The sequence below is a fragment of the Alosa alosa genome, chromosome 3 (assembly GCF_017589495.1).
Source record: "Alosa alosa isolate M-15738 ecotype Scorff River chromosome 3, AALO_Geno_1.1, whole genome shotgun sequence".
NCBI classification, from domain to species: Eukaryota; Metazoa; Chordata; class Actinopteri; order Clupeiformes; family Clupeidae; genus Alosa; species Alosa alosa.
In genome coordinates, this window is record NC_063191.1 from 31781516 (window position 1) to 31804583 (window position 23068).

Below are 23068 nucleotides of genomic sequence, written 5' to 3' on the forward strand. Positions count from 1 at the left end.
GAACGAAGAGCACTGGGCAACTCATTCCACCAACATGGAACCACTGAGGAAAAGAGTCTTGAATTTGACCTCGCGTTTAAGACTGGTCGACACAACAGACGCTCATCAGAAGACCGCAGTGGGCGGTTGGGGATGTATATCTTGATCATTGAATTAAAATAACAGATCAGATCCAGTCAGTGTCCTATAGGCCAAAGTGAGAGATTTAAATTTAATTCTGGCTACTGTAGGGAGCCAATGGAGAGTAACTAGGAGAGGAGTTACGATGTGTCCTCTTTGGCTGATTGAAGACCAGTCATGTTGCAGCATTCTGAATGATATATCACACAAAAGAAATTTTAAAAAAAAATTCAATATTGATTTAGTATCAACCAATAATTATTCTGATATTAATATTCTTGTAATGTCTACATCTTTGTGCAGGCTACAGTTAAATACTAAGCAATGGCCTCTGACTTAAATACCAAGGCAGTTAAATGACCGTGGTATGGTATAGTCTACGTGATACACAGGACTACACAGTAAACCCATTTAAAAAGCATCATCATCTCAGTATACCCATTTAAAATAGGCAAGGATACGTATTTAATAACATTTGGGTTTACTCACAGTATACCCACCACTACAACTAACTAACTAGACTACACCACTGGTTAAATGGCGCATTGCAATTTACAATTTGTGTGAGTTCAGGGGCATACAGAAAGTTGAAGTTTGGGTGACATCAATAAAGAAAATAGAAAGAAAGGGATGTGTACAGCCTCAAGTATGAATGATGTCACATTAACAGAAGGTTCAGAGCAGCGGCAGACCTTTCTTGGTGCCACGCAAGTTATTTAAAGTCATGTATTTTCAGAACGTAGTGGTGCTGTGCCATGTCCCATGTATAAGGGGCTTCAGGTTGATCCAGTGATGGTGGGTGATGATGTCAGGGAGATGGATGTCAGGGGACTTGGAGAAAGAAGACATGCCACCTCAGACCACCCCAGCCAAACCACTTCACATTCCCTTGCTTGCAGACTAATGTAGACCATGGAGACCACCTTGCCGCCACCTCCAGTACATTCAGCCATCACCCATATCTTACCTGCAAAAAGGAAAGTTACAATAAAGTTAGTCAGACACTTTTACAACATTACAAAGCCTCTAATCAGGCACGTAATACCAATTAATTAATAAATATATGTGTGCAATAAACTTCACAGCCTACCTAATGTTAACTGCACATTTAAATATGCGGTGTGAATGTTATTAACTTGCGTCAGCTTGAAAAATAACGTTATCAGTATGACTGATCATGGACGTTAGATGACAAACTAAGGTCTTTCTCAAATGTTCACCGATATCCCTGGGAAGTGACTGGTTCTTGGCGTAGTGTTTAATGCAGGCGTTTCATTTATCGATCATTCACTTATGCGGTCTACAACTACCGACCTACTTATCTATTTTTTACAGTCTATCTATGCTACCGACCTACCATCACAGAAGTAGCTCTAACAGAGGTGTCTGTCGTTAACGTTAGAAAAAATGCAACGCTGGCAAACTGGCTAGTAGTTACATTAACATGAGGTTGATGAGGTCCAAGCTTCACATTACGTTAACTTGCGTTGCTTCATCACATCATATACTGTACTGACTGTCTAGTGTTATTAATCCCCATGTACAGTCAATGGTTACTCCATGTTGAGATGGCATACATTGAGATATTTGAAAACGGCAACAACTAATAAAACCAAGTATATCATGCATCGACTGTTACGGGAGCTGTGTGCTAATCTTCACTTCAACGACTAACTTAGCCTCCCGTTACCGGTAACGTTAATGTAGCTGCTAACGTTAGCATGTAATTCGCTGTCCGTATTTCTGTTGTTAGCTCATTAGTATTCACCATACTAAATTGTCACAGTCTATAATCAACATAATAAGCTCTCTTAGACGTATTTAAGAACACCAATAGAAAAAAAAAAACGTTTCAGTTGATACGGAACACTTACCAGACAAGAACAAACCGATTGTTGTTTGTACTGTTTAGCTAACTCACAGCCGCAAAATTCATCCAGCCAGCTAGCCTTCGGCGCCGAGTCGACCTGTGTTGTGGAAAGGAGAAGGGGGCAGGTTTCACTTGACAAGGGTAGTGTTAAACTCGCTGAGTGGCAGCCGCACTTCAAATTCACTGCAAAAACTGCTTATCTAACAAAATCTAACCAAGTGTTATTAATCTTATATCAAGATAAAAAAGACTAGTTGGTATTGTTTTCAGTATAAAAGAGACTTACCTAAGCTTTTTCTTGTGAAAAACATTTGACTTAATTTAAAAAAAGATTGACTTATTTTAAGACATCTCATCCTGAAAAACAAGCAAATTTGTTTGCCAGTCGTTAAAGCAAATTTGTCCTAAAAACAAGCAAATTTGTCTGCCAGTGCATTGAGCAAATTTGTCTTGATAAGACTCCTTAAAATGAGTCAAAGTCTTCTTAAATTAAGTCAAAATGTTCTTTTGAGAGGGCGCTAGGTAAGTCTTTTCATACTAAAAACAATACCAAATAGATTTTTTAATCTTAATATAAGATTAATAACACTTGGTTAGAATTCATTTTTTGCAGTGTTGGTTGAGCAGTATATTTTTTAAAGTCACTTAATTGTTCTAAAAAGCTTTTCAAACGTGTCAATGACGTCATTCATTAGCATGATCATAGCATAGCATAGCATCAATGCTAGTGTGTTATGGGCAACAACGACCCAACCTGTAAGAAAACGAAAGGACATGACTCCCGGATTATTTCACTTTTGATTGATAATCCATATCCATTTTGCGAAAAATAAAATAAAATCTGAGGGTTTCAGTTGTTAAATAGGTGAAAACAATAAATTTAGCCATTTAGCTCCATAGGACCCCATTTATTTTGGACTCGCCCGCGATCGCCATCTAGGTGAACTCTGGTGAACCGCAGCCAAATTCGGTTTGTATGGGATTAATAGAGAGTGGGGAGGCTCTCCGTAGACGGGCTCTGATAGAACACTGCAGAATGCAGCCACACTGTCCAGTTCTATATATACAGTCTATGCTTAGAACCATGTAGCCCCTGAAATGAGACACGCTCAGGGTGTCCGCTAGTAAAAGGTAGTAAAAGGTAGTAAATAGAATCTACCAAAATGAAGGCCCTTGAAAGGTAGTAAAAGGTAATAAAAGCAATTTGACTTGGTAGTAATTTTTTCATCACCACCTTAATATATAATGAGTTTACATTTTTTGCTTAATATTTGTGTCTACATGTTTTAACTTCATCTTGCCTATTCAAAAAATATATACGTGCTAACAGGACCTGAGTGAGTCGGAGTCGATAGCAATGACGTAGAAGTAAACTGTGTAGAGTTCCGTGGTTGACAGCCTATCAGCGACGCCAACAAACAACATTTTCGAATTTTTGCTTCAGTTGATATTACAGGGATACAAACAACACGCTTTTCGGTGTCTCCTTCACGTTGCTTTGGGCGACTTATATGAATCGTGCCGATCCAAAGAGTTTTTTAGGGGCCGGGGATGCAGGGATGCTTTTGGGCGACTCTCGCGTTTTTCACGTCATATAGGCCCTACCGCAGGCTACCAGAGCAGTGTTTATCATATGGGCCTGCTGGTCCGGTGTCCGGTGCTTCTGTCACTCATCTGATAATATGTGTTCATGTAGCAAAGGAGCGGTAGATGTAGGCCTAGGCTAGCCTATCACTCTGATAGCAGCTAAGAAAATATAGGCTACACTCACTGTTAGGAGGCAACTCTCTCAGTTTGCACTAGGCTACTTCAGCTGGAAGTTTTAACAACTGTGGACTTGACTAGTGTAAGCTTTCGTTCAATTGATGGTAGTGCTGCCATCTGTGATCATCCAGAGAACCGTGCAATAAAATTCCACCTAGCCCGTCAGTAACAAAGTTCGAACTAGTCACTGACATAGTAACCGACAACATTTTTTTAACGCAACCTAGACCCTAGTAGTATCTAATGTTACGGAATTGCAAGAAAACGAGTGAAAACAATTCCTTACTTTTAACCACGTCATTTATTAAAACGGTAGAAAACTGAATCAAAGACTGCACTGTCCATCAACAAAAACAGCATGCAGTTATTTAAGTCCCGTTATTTAAAGTCCCAGACATTTAAAGGGACAGCGATCACTCAAGATAGACCTACACCACAACTGAGTGATGAACGTGAAATTCTTTGCCTACAAAACACTGCATTTAGATGACAACTGCGTGAAGAACCACGCTAATCTAGTTAATGGCGAATTAAGTTTATGGCATTCACATTTAAATCATTCAATAGCCTATGAAAACTTGATCAGTTAAATTGTTCTCATAAAAGGAACAGCAGGCCTACAAAATATTCCAAATAGGCTAGTTTTATTGCAGTGACAGAAAACTGCAACATATGAGTTTAAAACCATGTTAAATTTGAAAGCATCTAGCTAGTGACAGGAGGTTTTAGGGGGGAAAAGAAACTCTGTAACCTACTTGATTCCACAGTCAATGTTCAGTATTTGGCCTATAATTTAGCCTATAATATTGGCATTTGAATCCATGAAAACTAACCAAAATCTATCATTTCCTATCGACAACAGACCCCCAGTAAGTCAAGTCAAGTCAAAGTCAGCTTTATTGTCAATTTCTTCACATGTTCCAGACATACAACGCATACAATTCGTAACGCATCGAATCGCATTGCTACACATTTTGAAGTAATGAAAAGAATCAAATCATTGGCTTAAATAATCTATATTGTATCAAATTGTGATTAAACTTGATTTACACTCCTAAATGGCATCCTTACCTACCTACCTAACTGTTGTTTTGGGAAGTATTTATCATGCAAGCATCGTGCATCCATGCGGAGTAATGCAATGCAATGAAATCATAGTTTTCAATTTTGCATTAGTAAAGCAGTCCACTGATGTGCATGTTTTCACGTACTGCTTTAGTGTCAAATGTGCAACAACAATACCATACCAATAATAATGGGTTTATATAGCCATACAAATAGATTTCTGGGCCTGGAGTTGTTGTTTTGTTTTTGTTTTGTTTTGTTTTTGTTTTTGTTTTTTTTGGGGGGGGGGGTAGTCGGTGGTGTTTGTTCTTCATTTTTCACCACACATGTTTGGTGTTTTAGCGTCATTTGTGCCAAGGTTATCATTCACCTTTTTAGGGCTAAGGGCTGGTTAGGATAACTCAAGGGCTAGGGTTAAGGTAAGGACAACTGAAACTGAACTCGACATTACAAAAAAACATTGTCATTGACAATGACCATACTTAATAATGATCACAATTAGAAAATATTAGTGTACCTAATATTTATGATTTACACCTTATAGCAAGTATTAAGTGGTGCTTTGCACCCAAAAAAAAAAAAAGGGCTGCTGCTTGATGTCGTTTTGCTAGTAAAAAATATTGTGGAGGTAGTAAAAAAGGTAGTAAAAAAGTAGTAAATTCAACTCTACAATTCCTGCATATACCCTGAGACAGCTACACGGAGCGCAGGCCTACTTTCACTTTCTAGTGTGAGCATTCATTACGTGAAAGATAACTTGTAGAAAAACAGCGATCAAATATTACATCTATGGGTACGTTCAGACTAAGAGTCTTTTTCTCAGCTGCCGGCGTCTGTTTTACATTATAACCCTATAGAGTAGACCGTGTTTTCAAAAAAGTCGTCGGCTTCTTTTAAAACGCGACTGCAACCGTCTTTTTCTGCAGCTTAGAAGTTGAGAAATGTTCATGGCTTCATATTCCAGACATGATGAAGTCCTTAGAGAAATAACTGGGCAAGTTTATTAATAATAATAATAATAATCTTTATTTGTATAGCACCTCGCAGCATACACAGAATGCAGCTCAAAGTGCTTTACATTTGGAGCATGTAACACAATAATAGTCAGTCAGTCAATGATCAATCACTTTCACTTTTCTTCATTGCTGTGGCCGTTTATGATCCAATCAGCAACATATCAGAAATATAGAAAATAACATGCAACACAATTATAGAGAAGAGTCAGTCATTCCTCTTTGTTGCTGTGGCCGTTTATGATCCAATCAGCAACATATCAGAAATACTATTATACTACTATAGATAAAGACTTTGCTAACAAATGCTTAGGCTAACAAATGCTTAGGCCCCATTGATGCCGACTCCAAGCAGCCAGCCTTAGCATGTTCTTAGCATATGTCGTAAATATTTGACTTTATACACAGACATTTAAGACTGGCAGCCTTAACCCTTTACCCCCCACAAGCACGCCATATGGCAACTGTGGCAAGGAAAAACTCCCATATTCTAGGAAGAAACCTTGAGCAGAACCTGACTTAATAGGGGGAGCCCATCTGCTTCTGGCTGGCTGCGCCCTCCAATGGCAGCAGATAGTCTGAAAAAGTAGTCTACAAGATAAGATGAGTTAACTAAAGGCTTTCTTATACAGGTATGTTTTCAGATCTTTTTTAAAAATATTTACTGAACTAGCCTGCTTGATGTACAGAGGCAGGGTTTTCCATAGTTTTGGGGCATAATGGATAAAAGCAGCTTCTCCACTTTGCTTGTGGAGCACTTTGGGCACAATTAAAAGATTAGAAAGATTAGAATTGGATGATCTAAGTTTCCTTTGTGGTTGATAAGATATTAAAAGGCCAGAGATATATGAAGGTGCTATCCCATTCAGAGCTTTGCAAGTAATTAACATAACCTTAAAATCAATTCTATAGGAAACAGGGAGCCAGTGCAGTTCAGCCAACACAGGGGTGATGTGTTCTCTCTTCTTGGTCTTAGTTAAAAGTCTAGCCGCAGAGTTCTGTATGAGGGCCAATTTCTTTATATGTTTTTGGGAAGACCAGTGAAAAGTGCATAGCAGTAGTTTAACCTGCTAGTGATAAAGGCATGAATGAGTTTTTCTGCATCTTGTTGAGTTAAAAAGGGCCGCACTTTGGCAATGTTTCTCAGGTGGAAATAGGCTGTCTGAGTAACTTTACTGATATAGGGCTTAAAACTTAACTCTGCATCTAAGATGACACCAAGGCTTGTTACTTTTGGTTTGACCTAGTGTGCCAAGTTCCCCAGATTACTAAGAACAATGTCTCGCTTTTGTTTTGTTTCCAACCAAAAGTACCTCTGTTTTGTCATCATTTAGTTTCAAAAAAATGTTGCTCATCCACTGATTAATGGAGGTTAGGCATGCAGTGAGGGAGCAAAGGCCATCTGGGTTAGTTGGCTCCACAGAAATATACAATTGGGTATCATCTGCATAGCTGACTTCTAAGATCTAAGTCTAAGATATTTGACTATTTTTACTAGAGCCGTTTCTGTGCTGTTATTTGATCTAAAACCTGATTGTAATTTTTCAAGAATACCGTTTTCGTAGGAATTTAACTGATTACAAACAACTTTTTCAAGTACTTTGCTCAGGAACGGTAGGTTTGATATAGGCCTGTAGTTGCTCAGGATAGTATGGTCAAGATTTGACTTTTTAAGTAAAGGTTTCACAACAGCGGTTTAAAAGCAGTTGGAAATATACCTGTTTCTAATGAGGTATTTATTATCTTGAGAATAAAGGGAGCTCAGCTATACGTTTTTGAGGAATCTAGTAGGGATTGGATCCAAAGCACATGTTGAGGAGCCGGTTTGAATCGGTCAGATTGAGTAATAGTGCTAAAGAATCTTAATTTTGGGGGGCTGTTTTTGGGTGTACTATCAAACATATTACCTATTTTACCCTTAGCCTCCCTTAGTTTACTCTAACAGGCTACCATATAAAATGATTGAGGGGGACGTCCCCCCTCCCCTTTGCCCTTTTCGAAATGCTACTGGCACAGAGATGTGTACAGCATTAGGTCAATTAACTTAAAGGTGTACTGTAGGTAGGCTATAGCACTCAGACTGGACTTCTACACACTTAATGCATGCTAAATAAATTGTTAAATATTAGTTCATTATAGGTAGTCTGTCTTCTTTTATGGTGATTAGGCCATTCTGACATACAGTGGGCAGTGCTTCGACTTGGCCAGCTTCACTCGCGGTCCGCGCGTGGGATCACGAGGTATCATGCGACTTTAATTTGTATTTTTCCAGTGAGACGCTGCAACAACCCAAACAACCGGTAGATGGCTCAAGTGAGCAGGGTGTCTCGTAAAAAGAAATGGAGCCTGGAAAACCCTACACAGACTTCACTACAGACTTTAGCAGACTGGTTTAGAAATAATTTAATACCCAGAAATATGCCTGCCCTGCCCTAATAAAGAAATATTTGGTTAACTACGAGTGAATCCTGTTTGCAGCCGTAGAAAAAACGCAGGACAAATTAAAACGCAGGACAAATTAAACATTCTGGTTTTCTCCGAGTGCAACGATGATAGACAGACATCATTTCGACAAAATATAGAGCATAATAACCTCCGTTGCTCAGCCAAATGCCTTCCTGTTACGTCCTGTTATCACGGCGTTACAAGCGATAAACGATTTTGGATGGTCACAAGTTTACTTCATTAGCGGTTTATTTATTTTTTCATTATTAAAGAGTGTTTTTCATTTAAAGGTTTGACTTCGTGCTTATTCAGTAGAGCGTTTAGTGCTCTCCCCAATCCCAGACGTTCACATTGCATGTTTGTTTGTAATGGATGCAACCGCGAGGCTATGCGTTTGACGGCAATGAGTTGTTAACAGACATGAACCAAGACATATAGCCCAGCAGCAATCTAGGTACTGTTCGTTATTTATTGAAGGGGCCACCGGAGGAATTTTGAGTGCTTCAGTTGCAAGTTGCATGACCCTCTCTTGCCTGCTAGAAATTGTTCAATGACCCTCCGGCAGAAATGTTAAAAAAGACATGACCCTCCCCTGCCAATTGTCGCTGTCTTCCGCCCGCGCCACAGCCACACTGTGATAACGTTCTTAAATCAATCTTTCCCGTGAGCTTGCATGCTACCAGTCCTTCCTTTTCCAATGTGTTGCGCCTGTTTGCACAATTTCACAAATAATCATATGTGATTTAATAATATGACAAATAATCCCTGTGCACGGGGACCGAAACAATGCATGCCAACTTTTTCCGTGTTTATGTATTTTAACTTTCCCCTGCTGTCTTGCCGTTTTAAATACTCTCATAACAGCCCTGCCATCGGGCCTGTCTCTGTGTTACCCTGTTGCTACCCCTTGCCCTTTCAACGAAATAGATGTCTTCAAATCATCGTTTTCCTTGCTTGAAGGCGAACTTAGAGTGATGTTAACCTATTTAAGTTTAACGGGCGTAATTGTCGCGGAGAGAGAGCACGATTCATTGGCTTACATGTTCGGCCTTATGTCTATAATGCGCACCTGAGGCTACTCAGCTACAAGAGAAAAGAATTTCCCCTGTTTGTATGTTCACTGCAAGTTGGCCTACCATAACTTACCAACTCTGCACTGTAGACCCTAACTGGCCATTTATATTTTTCTGTGAAATAAGCAAATGTATTTGTTCAACTTTATGAAGCAGAATTACGCATAGGCTACTTGGAACATAATACATTTAACAAAGGACAGATGTATGTTGCTAGTGACAAAATATTAAAGGGGTGGTTCAGGATTTTGGACATAAGACCTTATTTCCAAGTAAGCAAGTGTGATATTTATCAGTGGAGACCGTTTTCAGCACGTTTCATCCAGTCCTTCTAATTGCAGAGTTCGCAGGTGCTAGGCTAGCGCAAGTCAACGGTATGTGCTAGCCTGCCACTAAAGACAGTCTTACCCACTCCAAAGTACACCTGAGGCAAATTCCAGACAATCGATGTAAATGTCTGTGTTGATAGAATAGTGTAAGAAATACAACTACCCTTGCATCGCATTGCAATAGTTATACTTTGGTCCCTAAAGTTGTTAGTAGTCATTTTGCAACTCAGCGGCGGACTGATATTACCAAGGCTACTACTAGGTATCCCCATTGGAGTGCGCTTTACTGTTTACTTTTCGGCGCAGTACTACTAACCGGAGCAAGTATAATTCCGCCGCTGCTAAGAAACTAGTCCCTCAAAATGTAATGCGATCGTTGAAATGCAAGGATAGAATAACGTTAGAAATAACACTGTCAATACAGACATTTACATCGATAGTCTGGCGTTATAATTTATTTGCCTCAGGTGTACTTTGGAGTGGGTAAGACTGTCTTTAGTGGCAGGCTAGCACATACCGTTGACTTGCGCTAGCCTAGCACCTGCGAACTCTGCAATTAGAAGGACTGGATGAAACGTGCTGAAAACGGTCTCCACTGATAAATATCACACTTGCTTACTTGGAAATGAGGTCCTATGTCCAAAATCCTGAACCACCCCTTTAACTTTCAGTGTTTTACGATGTCTTTGTCATGGGGAGGTGTTTTTCCCCATGCATTTATTCTAGGTTACTGTCAGTGATTGACGCGAGAAGCGGGGTCTGTGTTGTGTTGCGTTGTGTTAATTTATTTTCACTGGGCATACCTTGCCGTGCCGTCCACAGCTCTTCAGTTCTGACAAAGCCAAAATTACTCCTTTTGAAACAATGAGTGCAGGAAGCGCGTTTGTATGGTTATATTGCTTGACCGGGGGATCCCAAACCGCTTTCAGCCATAAGGCTACTTTGAGAACATTTCAATTCACCCGACACTAATATTCAAAATGTTGAAAACTATTTCGGCATAGCCTATAAAGCAGGATAATTAAATGGAATGTTAGTTGTAAACAAACGAGCTACTTGGTGAGGCTTGGCCTCACAGATGCGCTCGTGCCTTAGATGGCAGGAAAAATCTTCACGATAGGCCTATTATCTAACCACCCGATTCACGTTGGCTGGGGGGGAAGGGGGGCCATCAGACATTTGTGCCCAGTTAATCCGCCCTGCCCCCAACAAATCACACCTTCCCACCTCTGACAGCTTAAAAGAAGTCAAGAGGACTCCTTACAGCAGTTCATAGCTCTTATAGACTCCATAAATTTAGATATTTTACATCATCCCATTGATCAAATGGTAGAGGCTCTTAATCGTGAATTAGGCGCTCTGCTTGACAGAGTGGCACCCTTAAAGACTAAAAAAAGGCCCTGTAGCAAACTGACACCTTGGATGAGCGAAAATATCCATGATCTAAAAAGATCATGTAGGAAAGCTGAGAGAACATGGAGAAAAACTAAGTTACAGGTTCACCGTGCCATTCTAAAAGAAAAAATTGCAAATTATAATAGAGCTATTCGGAATGAGAGGAGGAACCACTACTCTAAGGTAATTGCTGAAAACAGTGGAAACTCTAGGGTGTTGTTCTCTACCATTGATAGGCTATTGCATCAAACACCTTTTGATACACTCAGTCAGGCATCCTCTCTAAGATGCGAAGAATTTGCAGACTTCTTCAAAAACAAAGTCATTTCTATAAGGGAGGCTATTGGTAACACAAGTAATATGTTTGATAGTACACCCAAAAAACAGCCCCCCAAAATTAAGGTCCTTTAGCACTATTACTCAATCTGAGCTTGGTAAAATTATAACTCAAACCGGCTCCTCAACATGTGTTTTAGATCCAATCCCTACTACATTCCTCAAAAAAGTATATGATGGCTTAGCTCCCTTTTTTTTTTTTTTAATAAATACCTCATTAGAAACAGGTATATTTCCAACTGCTTTTAAAACCGCTGTTGTGAAACCTTTACTTAAAAAGTCAAAACTTGACCATACCAATCTGAGCAACTACAGGCCTATATCAAATCTATCGTTTTTTGAGCAAAGTACTTGAAAAAGTTGTTTGCAATCAGTTAAATACCTTCCTCAACGAAAACAGTATCCTTGAAAAATTCCAATCAGGTTTTAGATCAAATCACAGCACAGAAACGGCTCTAGTAAAGATAGTCAATGATCTCAGACTAGCTACCGACTCAAACAAAGTCTCAATCCTTATTCTTCTGGATTTGAGTGCGGCATTTGACACCATTGATCATAGCATCCTAATTCACCAGCTTTGCGAAGTGGGTGGGTCTCTCTGATAATGCTCTAAACTGGTTTCAAACCTACATTACTGGCAGAGATTTTTATATCAGTCTAGGAGATCATGTATCTGAAAACATGACTTGCCTTTTTGGTGTGGCCCAGGGAGCTGCCTTGGTCCCCTGCTATTTTCTCTATATATGCTCCCATTGGGAAACGTCATAAGTCAGCATAATGTAAACTTCCACAGCTACATGAGATGATACCCAATTGTATCTTTCTGTGGAGCCAACTAACCCAGATGGCCTTTGCTCCCTCACTGCATGCCTAACCTCCATTAATCAGTGGATGAGCAAAAACTTTTTGAAACTAAATGATGAGCTTTTAATATCTTATCAACCACAAAGGAAACTTAGATCATCCAATTCTAATCTTTTAATCGTACCCAAAGTGCTCCACAAACAAAGTGGAGAAGCTGCGTTTATCCATTATGCCCCTAAACTATGGAACACCCTGCCTCTGTACATCAAGCAGGCGAGTTCAGTAAATATTTTTAAAAAAGATCTGAAAACATACCTGTACAGGAAAGCTTTTAGTTAACTCATCTTATCCTGTAGACTACATTTTCAGATTATTCTACATCTGCTACTATTGGAGGGCGCAGCCAGCCAGAAGCAGATGGGCTCCCCCTATTAAGTCAGGTTCTGCTCAAGGTTTCTTCCTGGAATATGGGAGTTTTTCCTTGCCACAGTTGCCATATGGCGTGCTTGTGGGGGTAAGAGGGTTAAGGCTGCCAGTCTTATGACGTCATTTTCTATATTTTTGATATGTTGCTGAGTATAACATAAACAGCAAAGAAAAGTGATTGATAATGACTGACTGACTATTATTGTGTTACATGCTTCAAATGTAAAGCACTTTGAGCTGCATTCTGTGTATGAAAGGTGCTATACAAATAAAGCTTTATTATTATTATTATTATTATTATTATTACTCACAGACCTATTCACAAACCTGTGGCATTTTGCCGTGTTTTGAAATCCTATGCAGCTACAGGAGCCTCCAATCGTGAGGAAGCAATTTTGCATTGTAGGCATAACTAACATGCAATAACGCCAACAACAACCAAAACTAGGCTAATCATTGTCAACATGTAAATTAAATGTAACATTATTGTGAATCAAATTAAAATGTTCTCTTTTGCAAACGTAGGCATAGTAACAGAATAATTTAATAATGTTACAAAGATACTACATCAATCCATTATGTTTCATTAGGCTACTAGGCTGTTTTGCCTTGATTCATTTAGGCTAGGCCCTTTTATTCAGGGCCCGTATTCACAAAGAATTTTAAGGCTAAAAGTAGCTCTAACTGGCTTAATTTAGGAGCAACTCCTAAAAAATAATGGGCATTTCACTCCTAACTTTAGGACTTTTCACAAAAAAGTAATTCGCGAAGCATTTTACACGTAAAAGTAGCACCTAAGTCTGGGACAGCTTAAAGTCGAGAGGACTCTAACTCACTAAGACCTATTCATAAACAGCTTTTTTGTGGCATTTTAGTTGCGATGTTTTGAAATCGCGTAGCCTATGCTAACAGGAGCTTCCAATGTGAGGGAACAATTTTGCATTCATAAAAGGGATGCAATAACGCCACCAACAACAACCAAAACTACTCATTGTTAACATGTAAATGAAATGTAACGTTTCATTGTGAATCAAATTAAAATGTTCTTCTCTTTGCAAACGTAGCCTAGGCATATTGGTGACAGATTAATTTAATAATTTTGCAAAGGTAGGCTACTACATCAATCCATAGGCCTATGTTTCATTAGGCTACTAGGCTATTTGTTTTGCCTTACTCTTTATTCATTTAGGCTAGGCCTTTTTATTCAGTTATTAATCATCTTCCGTCCTTCGCACTACTTGTGTAGCGCACGCATTCTCCGACCTGTCACCTGTCAGTCATCATCGGAAGAGAGGTGTTTGGAATTCCCGCGTTACAATCATCAGCCAATCAAGGTGGTCACTTCAGTCAAGCTCGTGCATGAGTAATGACGTCATCCATAGCCACGAAGACTCACTCCTAGTTTAGGAGTTGTCTGAAAGGCTTTGTGAATAACTTTTAAGAGAAAACTCAAGCTAAAATCTTTAAGTCGCGATTTAGGAGTAGCCTACTCCTAGTAGTAAGATAAAACCTTTGTGAATAGCCCTACGGCCCCAGTTATTCATCGTCTTCCGTCCTTGTGTAGCGCACGCATTCTGAGACCTGTCACCTGTCACTCATCATCGTAAGGGAGGTGTTTGGAATCATGCCCGCGTTAAAATCATCAGCCAATCAGCCAATCAAGGTGGTCACGCTTGCCTATTTACCCAAATGAATGGTCGAATATTACTGATGATCATTGTTATTTAAGAACATGCAGTGTGCGTAGGGTAACAAAAACATCTTGCTCGTAAAAAAGCATCATAACGCACATTCTGGCGGGTCTGATATTTACTGTAGGCTGCGCAAACCACAGGCCTTTATTTTGGGCATTCATTCATTCATTCATTCATTCATTCAACCTTTATTTATTCTCGGAGGGTCATTGAGGGAAGCCCTCATTTTCAATGAAGCCGAGATTACAGAAGCCGAAGCAAAAGCTCCACAAACAAGACAACATTCGAGGCCTTCTGTTGAAGAATTTTATATAAAGCCTGCGCTAACAGTAATCCTCCTGCCCCTGATAGGCCTACCACAGCTGTGGATAGCGTGGAATGTTCAAGTAATAACACAATCCAATGTGTGTCTCAATTGTCCCCCGCTGACCACCTCACACAATTCTCTAGATTTTGCAACGAACTTACATTACACAATGCCATAAAATATGCCAGTTTTAGGACACAGAATAATGTTTGTAATGATACCAGGTAGGCCTACGTTTAACAGTAACAAGTGTAATGAGCTATTCATTGTCGAAGGTGCATGGTGAAGTGAAATTCTTACTTTGGAAAACAAACATTTGCGATATCATCATCCCGATCATCAGAATATTGCAACAGATTCTGTGTTCTGGACTGCAGGTAACTTGTTAAGCCAGTGGTTCTCAAACTTTTATTTCATTCCCCACTTTGATCAAGGGGCATGACTGATGATAGTGGAGTTAACGTGTTATCCCGAGGCTTTTGCAAGTCAGCATCTTCGACGGTAGTCTATTAAAAATATACGTTTTCGATGTCCAAAACGGAGATCGTTTTTAACGATCTTTATGCTACTCACAAAAATGTAGGCATGGGGACATGATGAAGTAGGCTATCCAACTGTCTGTGTTAAATTATTGTGATTACGAGCCAGTGGTTTTCAAACATTATCATTGACTCGGACATCTAACTAAATGCAACAGGTATATCGTCCTCGCATTCGCAAAATGAGGACCAGTGTTTTGTCAAATTGCAAATAGCTATTCGTTTTAACGATTTTTTTATGATAGTAGCCTACAAAAAGCACTTCATACTATCTTAATCTTGGAATATGGGGAGGGAAGTGGCGCGTCTGCAGTCAGCCAAATATGAATTCTGCGGCATAAAGCAGATGTATTTGTTTATTGTACAGAAAAATAAAAATGACATGTCAAGCAGTCAATTGACTACATTGCAGTCAAGAAGTAGGGCAAATTAAGACACTGTTTTGATTTGCGTAGTTGCGTTACCCCCCCAACACTGACAATAACATAGACAGCAAATTAAGATATTTTTTCGTTTTGTGGAGCGGCACCGGTAGGCTATCAAAAGCAGATTTCGATTTTCGCTACCACCGTGTAGTCAAGCCTTAAGCCATATCCAAGTAGCCTTAATCGAGGTAATGTTTAATTACGATTTATTTTGTTATTGAATTAAGTAGGCTGATTTCCTCGGTAACAATTATGTTTAAAGGTAGCCTAGCCTCCTGCTTTTTTTTTCAGAAGGGGCGCAGTCAGGCTACTGACAGAGCGATGTACAGTGGCAGAGCGACGCACAGTGGCTGAAAGTGGTACTAAAGCTTCACGCAGCTTCACGCCTCGTAATGCAAGACTGAAGTGGCCATTTGAAAGCGATGCCCACTGTACTGACTACATACTGACATTTTTGTTCTCCCTTCATTGTGATTTAATAAACACATAACAAATGTATTTATTCCTTCTGGAGTTAACAATGAACTAAGATTAATGTAGGAATTGAATAGTGATTGTGTGGCTTATGCACTCAGTGATACCCTTGGTACCATCAAATGGTAACCTATAGCGATGTGGTCAGGATACATACACCGGTATACCATGGTCTGCCTTACCTGTAACGGCGCCGTGGACCACCTGATCACAGAATTTATAGTTAACCCACCTCTTTTTTTACCCCTACACCCTGGTGCCTGTGTTACTTCTGCATATCCCAAGTAGCAGTACTTCGTCTGAATGAGAATGTAGTTCCGAGTTTATATATGTTTAGAATATTGCTGTGTTTCATTTTACATTGGAATTTGTACACATTGCAATTGTACTAGTCACATGTAAATAAGACAATGTTGGAGTTCTTTACCCTTACAAAAATTAAATGTTTGCGCCAGATTTGCAGCAAACCTGTATGGATGATTTGTGGGAGTTCACTACATTACATTACATTATATTACATTTGGCTGACGCATTTTTAACCAAAGCGACTAACAACATGGTAAACAGTTTAAGTTTTAAGGCAATTCTCAACAATTTTAGGACAATTTAAAAACGGTAGAGTACAGTAAGAATAAAGAAAAAAAGAAAAAGTGAGTGCTGTTTTTAACAGTTACAGTACGTGTCAGTTCAAGGCGGCTGGTAAGTGCTAGGATCAGCAGCTTGTTGTGAGTGGTGCTATGAGAGGATATGTTCTCTAAAGAGCTGGGTCTTCAGGAGTTTTTTGAAAATGGAGAGGGATGTCCCTGCCCTTGTAGGAACTGGCAGTGTGTTCCACCAACGAGGAACAACAAATGAGAAAAGTTTGGATCTCACTAGAAAATATTGCCAAAAGTTTGCCAATGTTGGCCGCTAGAGGCAAACTTCCAGCAAAGTTAAGGCAAAAATGAGAATTTTGCCACTAGTGGCAAATGTGTTCGCCAGTGATTTACCACCACACACCGATAATGGCAAACTTCCAGTGAACTTCTGGTGACAAACCTGATTTGCCTATGACATTGCTGCAAATTTGCTGCAACATTGCCAAAAGTTAACCGCAACTGTTTGCCAGAAACCTAATTTGGATGGGGAAATATGACCTTGCTGCAAATTTGCGCCAACTGTTCGTCAGAAACCTGTAAGGGTAATGAGTCAGTAACTCTACTTGTCTTTTTTTTTCTTTCAGATTTATCGTTAGTATAACTTTCTTTCTTTCTCTCTCCCCAGGGTTGAACCTGAGACAGACAGCCTCATTGTAACTGACACACAGATTCCTTTAGAATCTGTAAACACGGCCCTCTTCATGAAGGTAAGTCCTTATAATCCTGAAGTATTAAATTCATGTGATGCACTGTAAATCAAATGTGCCCTACTATTGGATGTTTGAATGCTTACATAACCTTATGTGCTGGATTACTCATGTAGGAGAAATCGGATGAATGGGACATGCAGGCAACCCCCCAGACTGAGAACTTGATAGATTTTACAGACTCCACTCCTGTTGTAAGTTTTATATGACTCTCGTGTTTGTATGCAGAAGGGTTATTCCATGAAATCGGTGCATTTTGTGCCATCAATAAACAACAATACAAACAAATCTCCAACAATAAAACAATAACAGTACATTTGTAGCTAACAAACATATCATTACCTTCATGTTGTCTTCTGATCTACATTTTAAATATAATTAAATATAACAATTGCAAATATAGTTGCAAGCAGCAATGTGGGGGCCTTGCAGTACACTAGCAGGAATGGCATTGCCATGGCATGAGCAAGCACTCACAGCAACTTTCATGGCAATTAAAAAGATAGTTTAGAAACAGTACCGTTCACGTATACAAGCGGGCGCCATCTTGGGAAAACAGTCATGTGACAGTTCAGCTTGCGTTGCTCCAGTCCAAAGTTGTGCAACGTGAGCTGAATTGTCACGTGACTTTTTTTCCAGGTTGGCGCCACCCATGAGTTTTAACTTAGCTTTGGGAATCCTGGATATTTTGTTTTATTGCCTTAGTGGAGCTGCTTAGCTGAAAAATTGTGTACTTTGTTCAGAAAGCATGTTCAAAAATATATTGAACCATCGTGAATTTTCAACATGGCCATCTGTGCCAACTGTTTTCAGCAAGGCAGTGGGCGAATATCCGGAAGTGGAGTCTTTGGTGCAGCAACAGCAAGGCAAATCCTCAAGTGTACACACTACAAGCATTCTTTGCGTGCCCATCGACTCATATGTGGCTCTGTACGAATTGGTTCTGGACGAATTCTTCATGGAGAACCCACAACTGAGAAATGTTTGCTGGCGGGCAACAGAGCAAGTTAAATCAGCCTGCTCTGAGGAGGACAAATCCACCAAGGTTGAGTGCACAAATGCAGGCTAACAGTATATATATATATATATATCTAGTATAAGTATATATACTTTTTTGATCCGGTGAGGGAAATTTGGTCTCTGCATTTAACCCAATCGGTGAATTAGTGAAACACAAACAGCACACAGTGTACACACAGTGAGGTGAAGCACACACTAATCCTGGCGCAGTGAGCTGCCTGCTACAACAGCGGCGCTCGGGGAGCAGTGAGGGGTTAGGTGCCTTGCTCAAGGGCACTTCAGCCGCTCGAACCGGCAACCCTCCGGTTACAAGTCCAGAGTGCTAACCAGTGGGCCACGGCTGCCCAAACATTCCTTGAAGCGTTGATTAATGCAGAATTTGTGAAATCATTAAATGAGGGAAGCAAAGAAAGCTAAAAAATGCCATGTTCAGATCCATCATGAACTACTTGCATCGAGTGGAGACAATCCTCATTTTGTGACAGCTTCTCGCACAGCTGATCTTACACTCCATCTTCAGGCTGCAGAGGGACTTAGCAAACTTTTCTTTGTCTCTCAGTCACAAGGAGTGGCATTCCATTTGTGTCAGTCGGTGCAGACCATGCATGCAAACATCTCAACTAGGACCTAGTGAGATAAATAGAAACCACCAGGCAATAAACAAGACAAAGGCTGCCATACTCAGTCATGGCAATCCAATTACTGCTGAAGGTGACAGGTTGTACAACATGATCACACATGCCTACTGTATGTCCCACAAGAATTTGTAACACAAATCTTGAGTGTTGATGCAACTGGACAGAAATTGTATGAAGACTATGTTGAAGGCAGAATCAATGGTGACAACAGCCTTTGGTCACATGTCAAGAAACAAAACAATAATATGTTCATGTCAGGCAAACTTAAATCCTCTGTAAAACTGTGGATCTCAGAGAGACCAAAGATATATATGAGAGACTACTGGTCCTCGCCAGGTCTAACAGACATGTTGACCAAAAGCAGGCTGTGGGCAACTATGAGTTCACGCAAACACCACAAGCTCTTTTTGCCTCCAGTGGGGATGCACTTCAATGCTCAGACAAATCCAAATTGATACATCTTTTAGAAAATTTGGCAAAGGAATACAAAGATAATGAGTAGCAACCTGGATGTGAGGACATAGAATGTCAATGTAGAATGTCTCATCCCACTCACAACATTGCCCTTGTAGATGGCATGGTGGTTGTTCAAAAGTTGACAAAGCCAAATTAGAGATGATACAAACATCAAGAACATTCCGACGAGCCGTTTACGCTCCCATGACCAGACAAAGGCAGATCTCACAGAGTATCTGGCATCAAAGACCATTGAATACAGTAATAACTCTCCAAAGCTCATTATATCCTCTGCTGCAGGACACTCAAATAGCAACATCCAACTGCGCTTTGAAACAACCAACCATGAAGAAGCAGACACCTTGCTGATTCATCATGCAGTTTTGGCATCACATCGCAACCCCTCTGATGCTCTTCTCTCCTGACACTGATGTTCTATTACTAGTCATAGCAAACTATAAGAGTCTGTTGAAAGATACTTGTATTTCAATGACATCTGGGATTCTGCAAGTGGAACAAATTTGGACAGCTCTAGGTGCAGATTGTTCAAAGCATTTTCATGCATTCACAGGAGCAGACAACACCAGGCGTTTTTCTGGAATAGGAAAGACTTGGTTTAACATCTACTTGAAAGCAGATGATTGTGTCCTTAATGCTCTACAGATGCTTTCACAAAAAAATGAAGTAACAGAGCTATCTACTTTGGCTAAGTTTGTATGTGCTGCATACTTACCAAAAGGGGGTCCAGATTGACAATATCCCAGAATTGAGATGGTATCTTTTCTGCAAGCACATGGCAGAGAGTGACAAGCTTCCACCCACATGTGCTGCTCTGAAGGAGCATGTCCTGAGAGCCCATGTTCAGGCCAGAGTATGGGGACAGGCAGATATTGCGCACCAGGAGTTCCTTGACATATTACTGAATGGATATTTCAAAGACGGAGATAGCCAGCTGAGACCAATCACAACAAAGTCTCTGCCTGCACCTGAAGCCATCATTGAGATGGTAAGATGTCTGTGCAAAAAAGAGGCCAGTGTGGAACCGACTGCCAGAATGATGATGATTCTCAGAATATAACACTTTTCAGTGACTGATGATGACCGCAAGGATGATAGGGATGTGTAAACTGTTTGTTTGGTGCTTTGGATGAGTACGAGGAGTAGGGGAAAGTTAGTATCCCGAAAAAAGAAGCCGAAACCGGTGCCGACACAAACGGTAGTATTAGGCGGAGGCATGTGTGGCCCTAATAGACGGAGTATTAGGGCCACACATGAAGGAAGAAATATTTTTGCCATGACGAGATTAAACTCGCCATGTCGACATAAACTCGACATTTCGAGAATAAAGTTGAAATATCATGTCGACTTTAATTTCGACGTGTCGACATTAAACTCAACATTTTGAGAATAAAGTTAGTTTGGAGAGAGAAGGACCGCTCGGGACGATTGAAAGGGAGGACGAATTAAACATTCCAGTTTTCTTCGACTGCAACAATGATTAGACATAGGCCTATATCATGTGAACAAAACATAAAACATAAACATTTTATTGTAGGCCTATTATTAAAGAGCGTTTTTCATCTAAAGGTTCAACTTCATGCTTATGCACTAGACTAGGCATTCTAGGCGCTCTCCCCAATCCTAGAATTTCACATTGCTTGTTTGTAATGGATGCAAAACAGCCTATTGCTGAATGTCTAGGGACGAATGAAGCTGTCCTCCTCCCGACCACCCCGTACTAGTAGCCTACATGCGCACATATGCGCACACAGTGCATAAATAAAGTATACATGCACACATATTTCCTCACAGGATCAAAATAGTATGCTTAGGCTATACATGTGTTTATAGCCTATGTTTATTGCAGGTGAGACATGGAAAAGCAGTTTTAGAGAAATTAGTTAACCTATGGAGAGTGACGGCCTGGTTCATGAAGGGCAGTTATTTGAATGTGCGGTGGCCTTACCCACGTAAAACAGAGTGAAATAGCATTTTGTATAGAAACATATCATTGGATACATGTATTATTCTAGCTATATACTAAACGGCATAGTGCATGGTATTTCCAACCGCGAGATAGCACTTCACGATGACGGCAATGAGTAGTTAACAGACAAGACGCAATCTATCTGAAAGTCGACACGTCGAGATTAAAGTCGACATTACATTTCAACTTTATTCTCGAAATGTCGAGTTTAATGTCGACATGGCGACTTTAAAGTCAACATGTCGAGTTTAATGTGGCCATGGCAAAAATATTTTTTTTTTCATGTGTGGCCCTAATACTCCGTCGTAGTATTAGGGCCACACATGAAGAGAAAAAATAATTTTGCCATGGCCACATTAAACTCGACATTTCGAGAATAAAGTTGAAATTTAATGTTGACTTTAATCTCGACGTGTCGACTTTAAAGTCGACATGCTGACATTAAACTCGCAATAGGCCCTACTGTTTAAACATAGCCTCACAGTTTAAGCTATGTAGCCTACACTAATACACAATATGTTACATGAAAAATGGGCTTCAAATAGGTGTTATTTCAGATAGATTGCAGATATTCAGATAGATTGCGTCTTGTCTGTTAACTATCATTGCCGTCATCGTGAAGTGCTGTCTCGGCGGTTATGGAAATACTATGCCGTTTAGGCTAAATAGCTAGAAAAATATATGTATCCAATGATATAATGTTTCTATACAAAATGTTATTTCACTCTGTTTTACGTGGTTAAGGCTACTGCACATCCAAATAACTGCCCTTGATGACCCACGGGCGTCACTCTCCATAGGATAACATGGCAAAACTCATTTTTCTAAAACTGCTTTTCCATGTCTCACCTGCAATACGTAGCCTATAGGAGGCTAGAAACACAGGTAGGCCTATAGCTTAAGCATATATACTATTTTGATCCGTGAGAGAATATGTGTGCATGCACTTCATTTATGCACTTTTGTGTGCATATGTGTGCAAGTAGGCTACTAGCCTACATGGGGTGGTCGGAGGACAGCTTCATTCGTCCCTCCATAGACATTCAGCAATGGGCTGTTTTCGTCCATTACAAACAAGCAGCGTGAAAGTCTAGGATTGGGGAGAGGCCTAGTATGCCTCTAGTGCAAAAAGCATGAAGTTGAACATTCAGATGCAACAACTAAATGTTTAGAACAACACTTTAATAATATGGCCTACAATAAATAAATAAACCGCTATGACCTTTAGGCTACTTTTGACCATCGCATTTTATCGCCTGTAACTCCGTGATAAGGACCTAACAGCAAAGTATTTGGCTGAGCAAGCGTAGGTTAATATGTTCTATGTTTTGTCCACATGATATAGGCCTATGTCTAATCATTGTTGCACTTTCGAACACTCTGAATCATTGTTGCACTTGTTGCATTGTTTCATTAGGTCCTCCCTTTCAATCGTCCGGCGGTCGTTCTCTCCAAACTAACTTTATTCTCAAAATGTTGAGTTTAATGTCGACACGTCGAGATTAAAGTATGATGACATGATATTTCAACTTTATTCTCGAAA

General features: G+C 40.0%; 1 protein-coding gene across 3 annotated transcripts in view; it reads left to right on the forward strand.

Annotated features, from left to right (window-relative positions):
* epb41l5 (erythrocyte membrane protein band 4.1 like 5) overlaps positions 1–23068 on the forward strand; it is a 276656-nt gene that overhangs the window by 219071 nt on the left and 34517 nt on the right. For 2 of the 3 annotated variants that reach the window (XM_048239962.1, XM_048239965.1), the window contains 2 exons: positions 17343–17424; positions 17541–17618. In XM_048239962.1, the coding sequence (XP_048095919.1) occupies positions 17343–17424; positions 17541–17618 (160 nt within the window). Of the gene's footprint in view, positions 1–17342; positions 17425–17540; positions 17619–18237; positions 18450–23068 lie in introns of those variants that run through there. The other variant, XM_048239963.1, reaches the window with a different exon arrangement.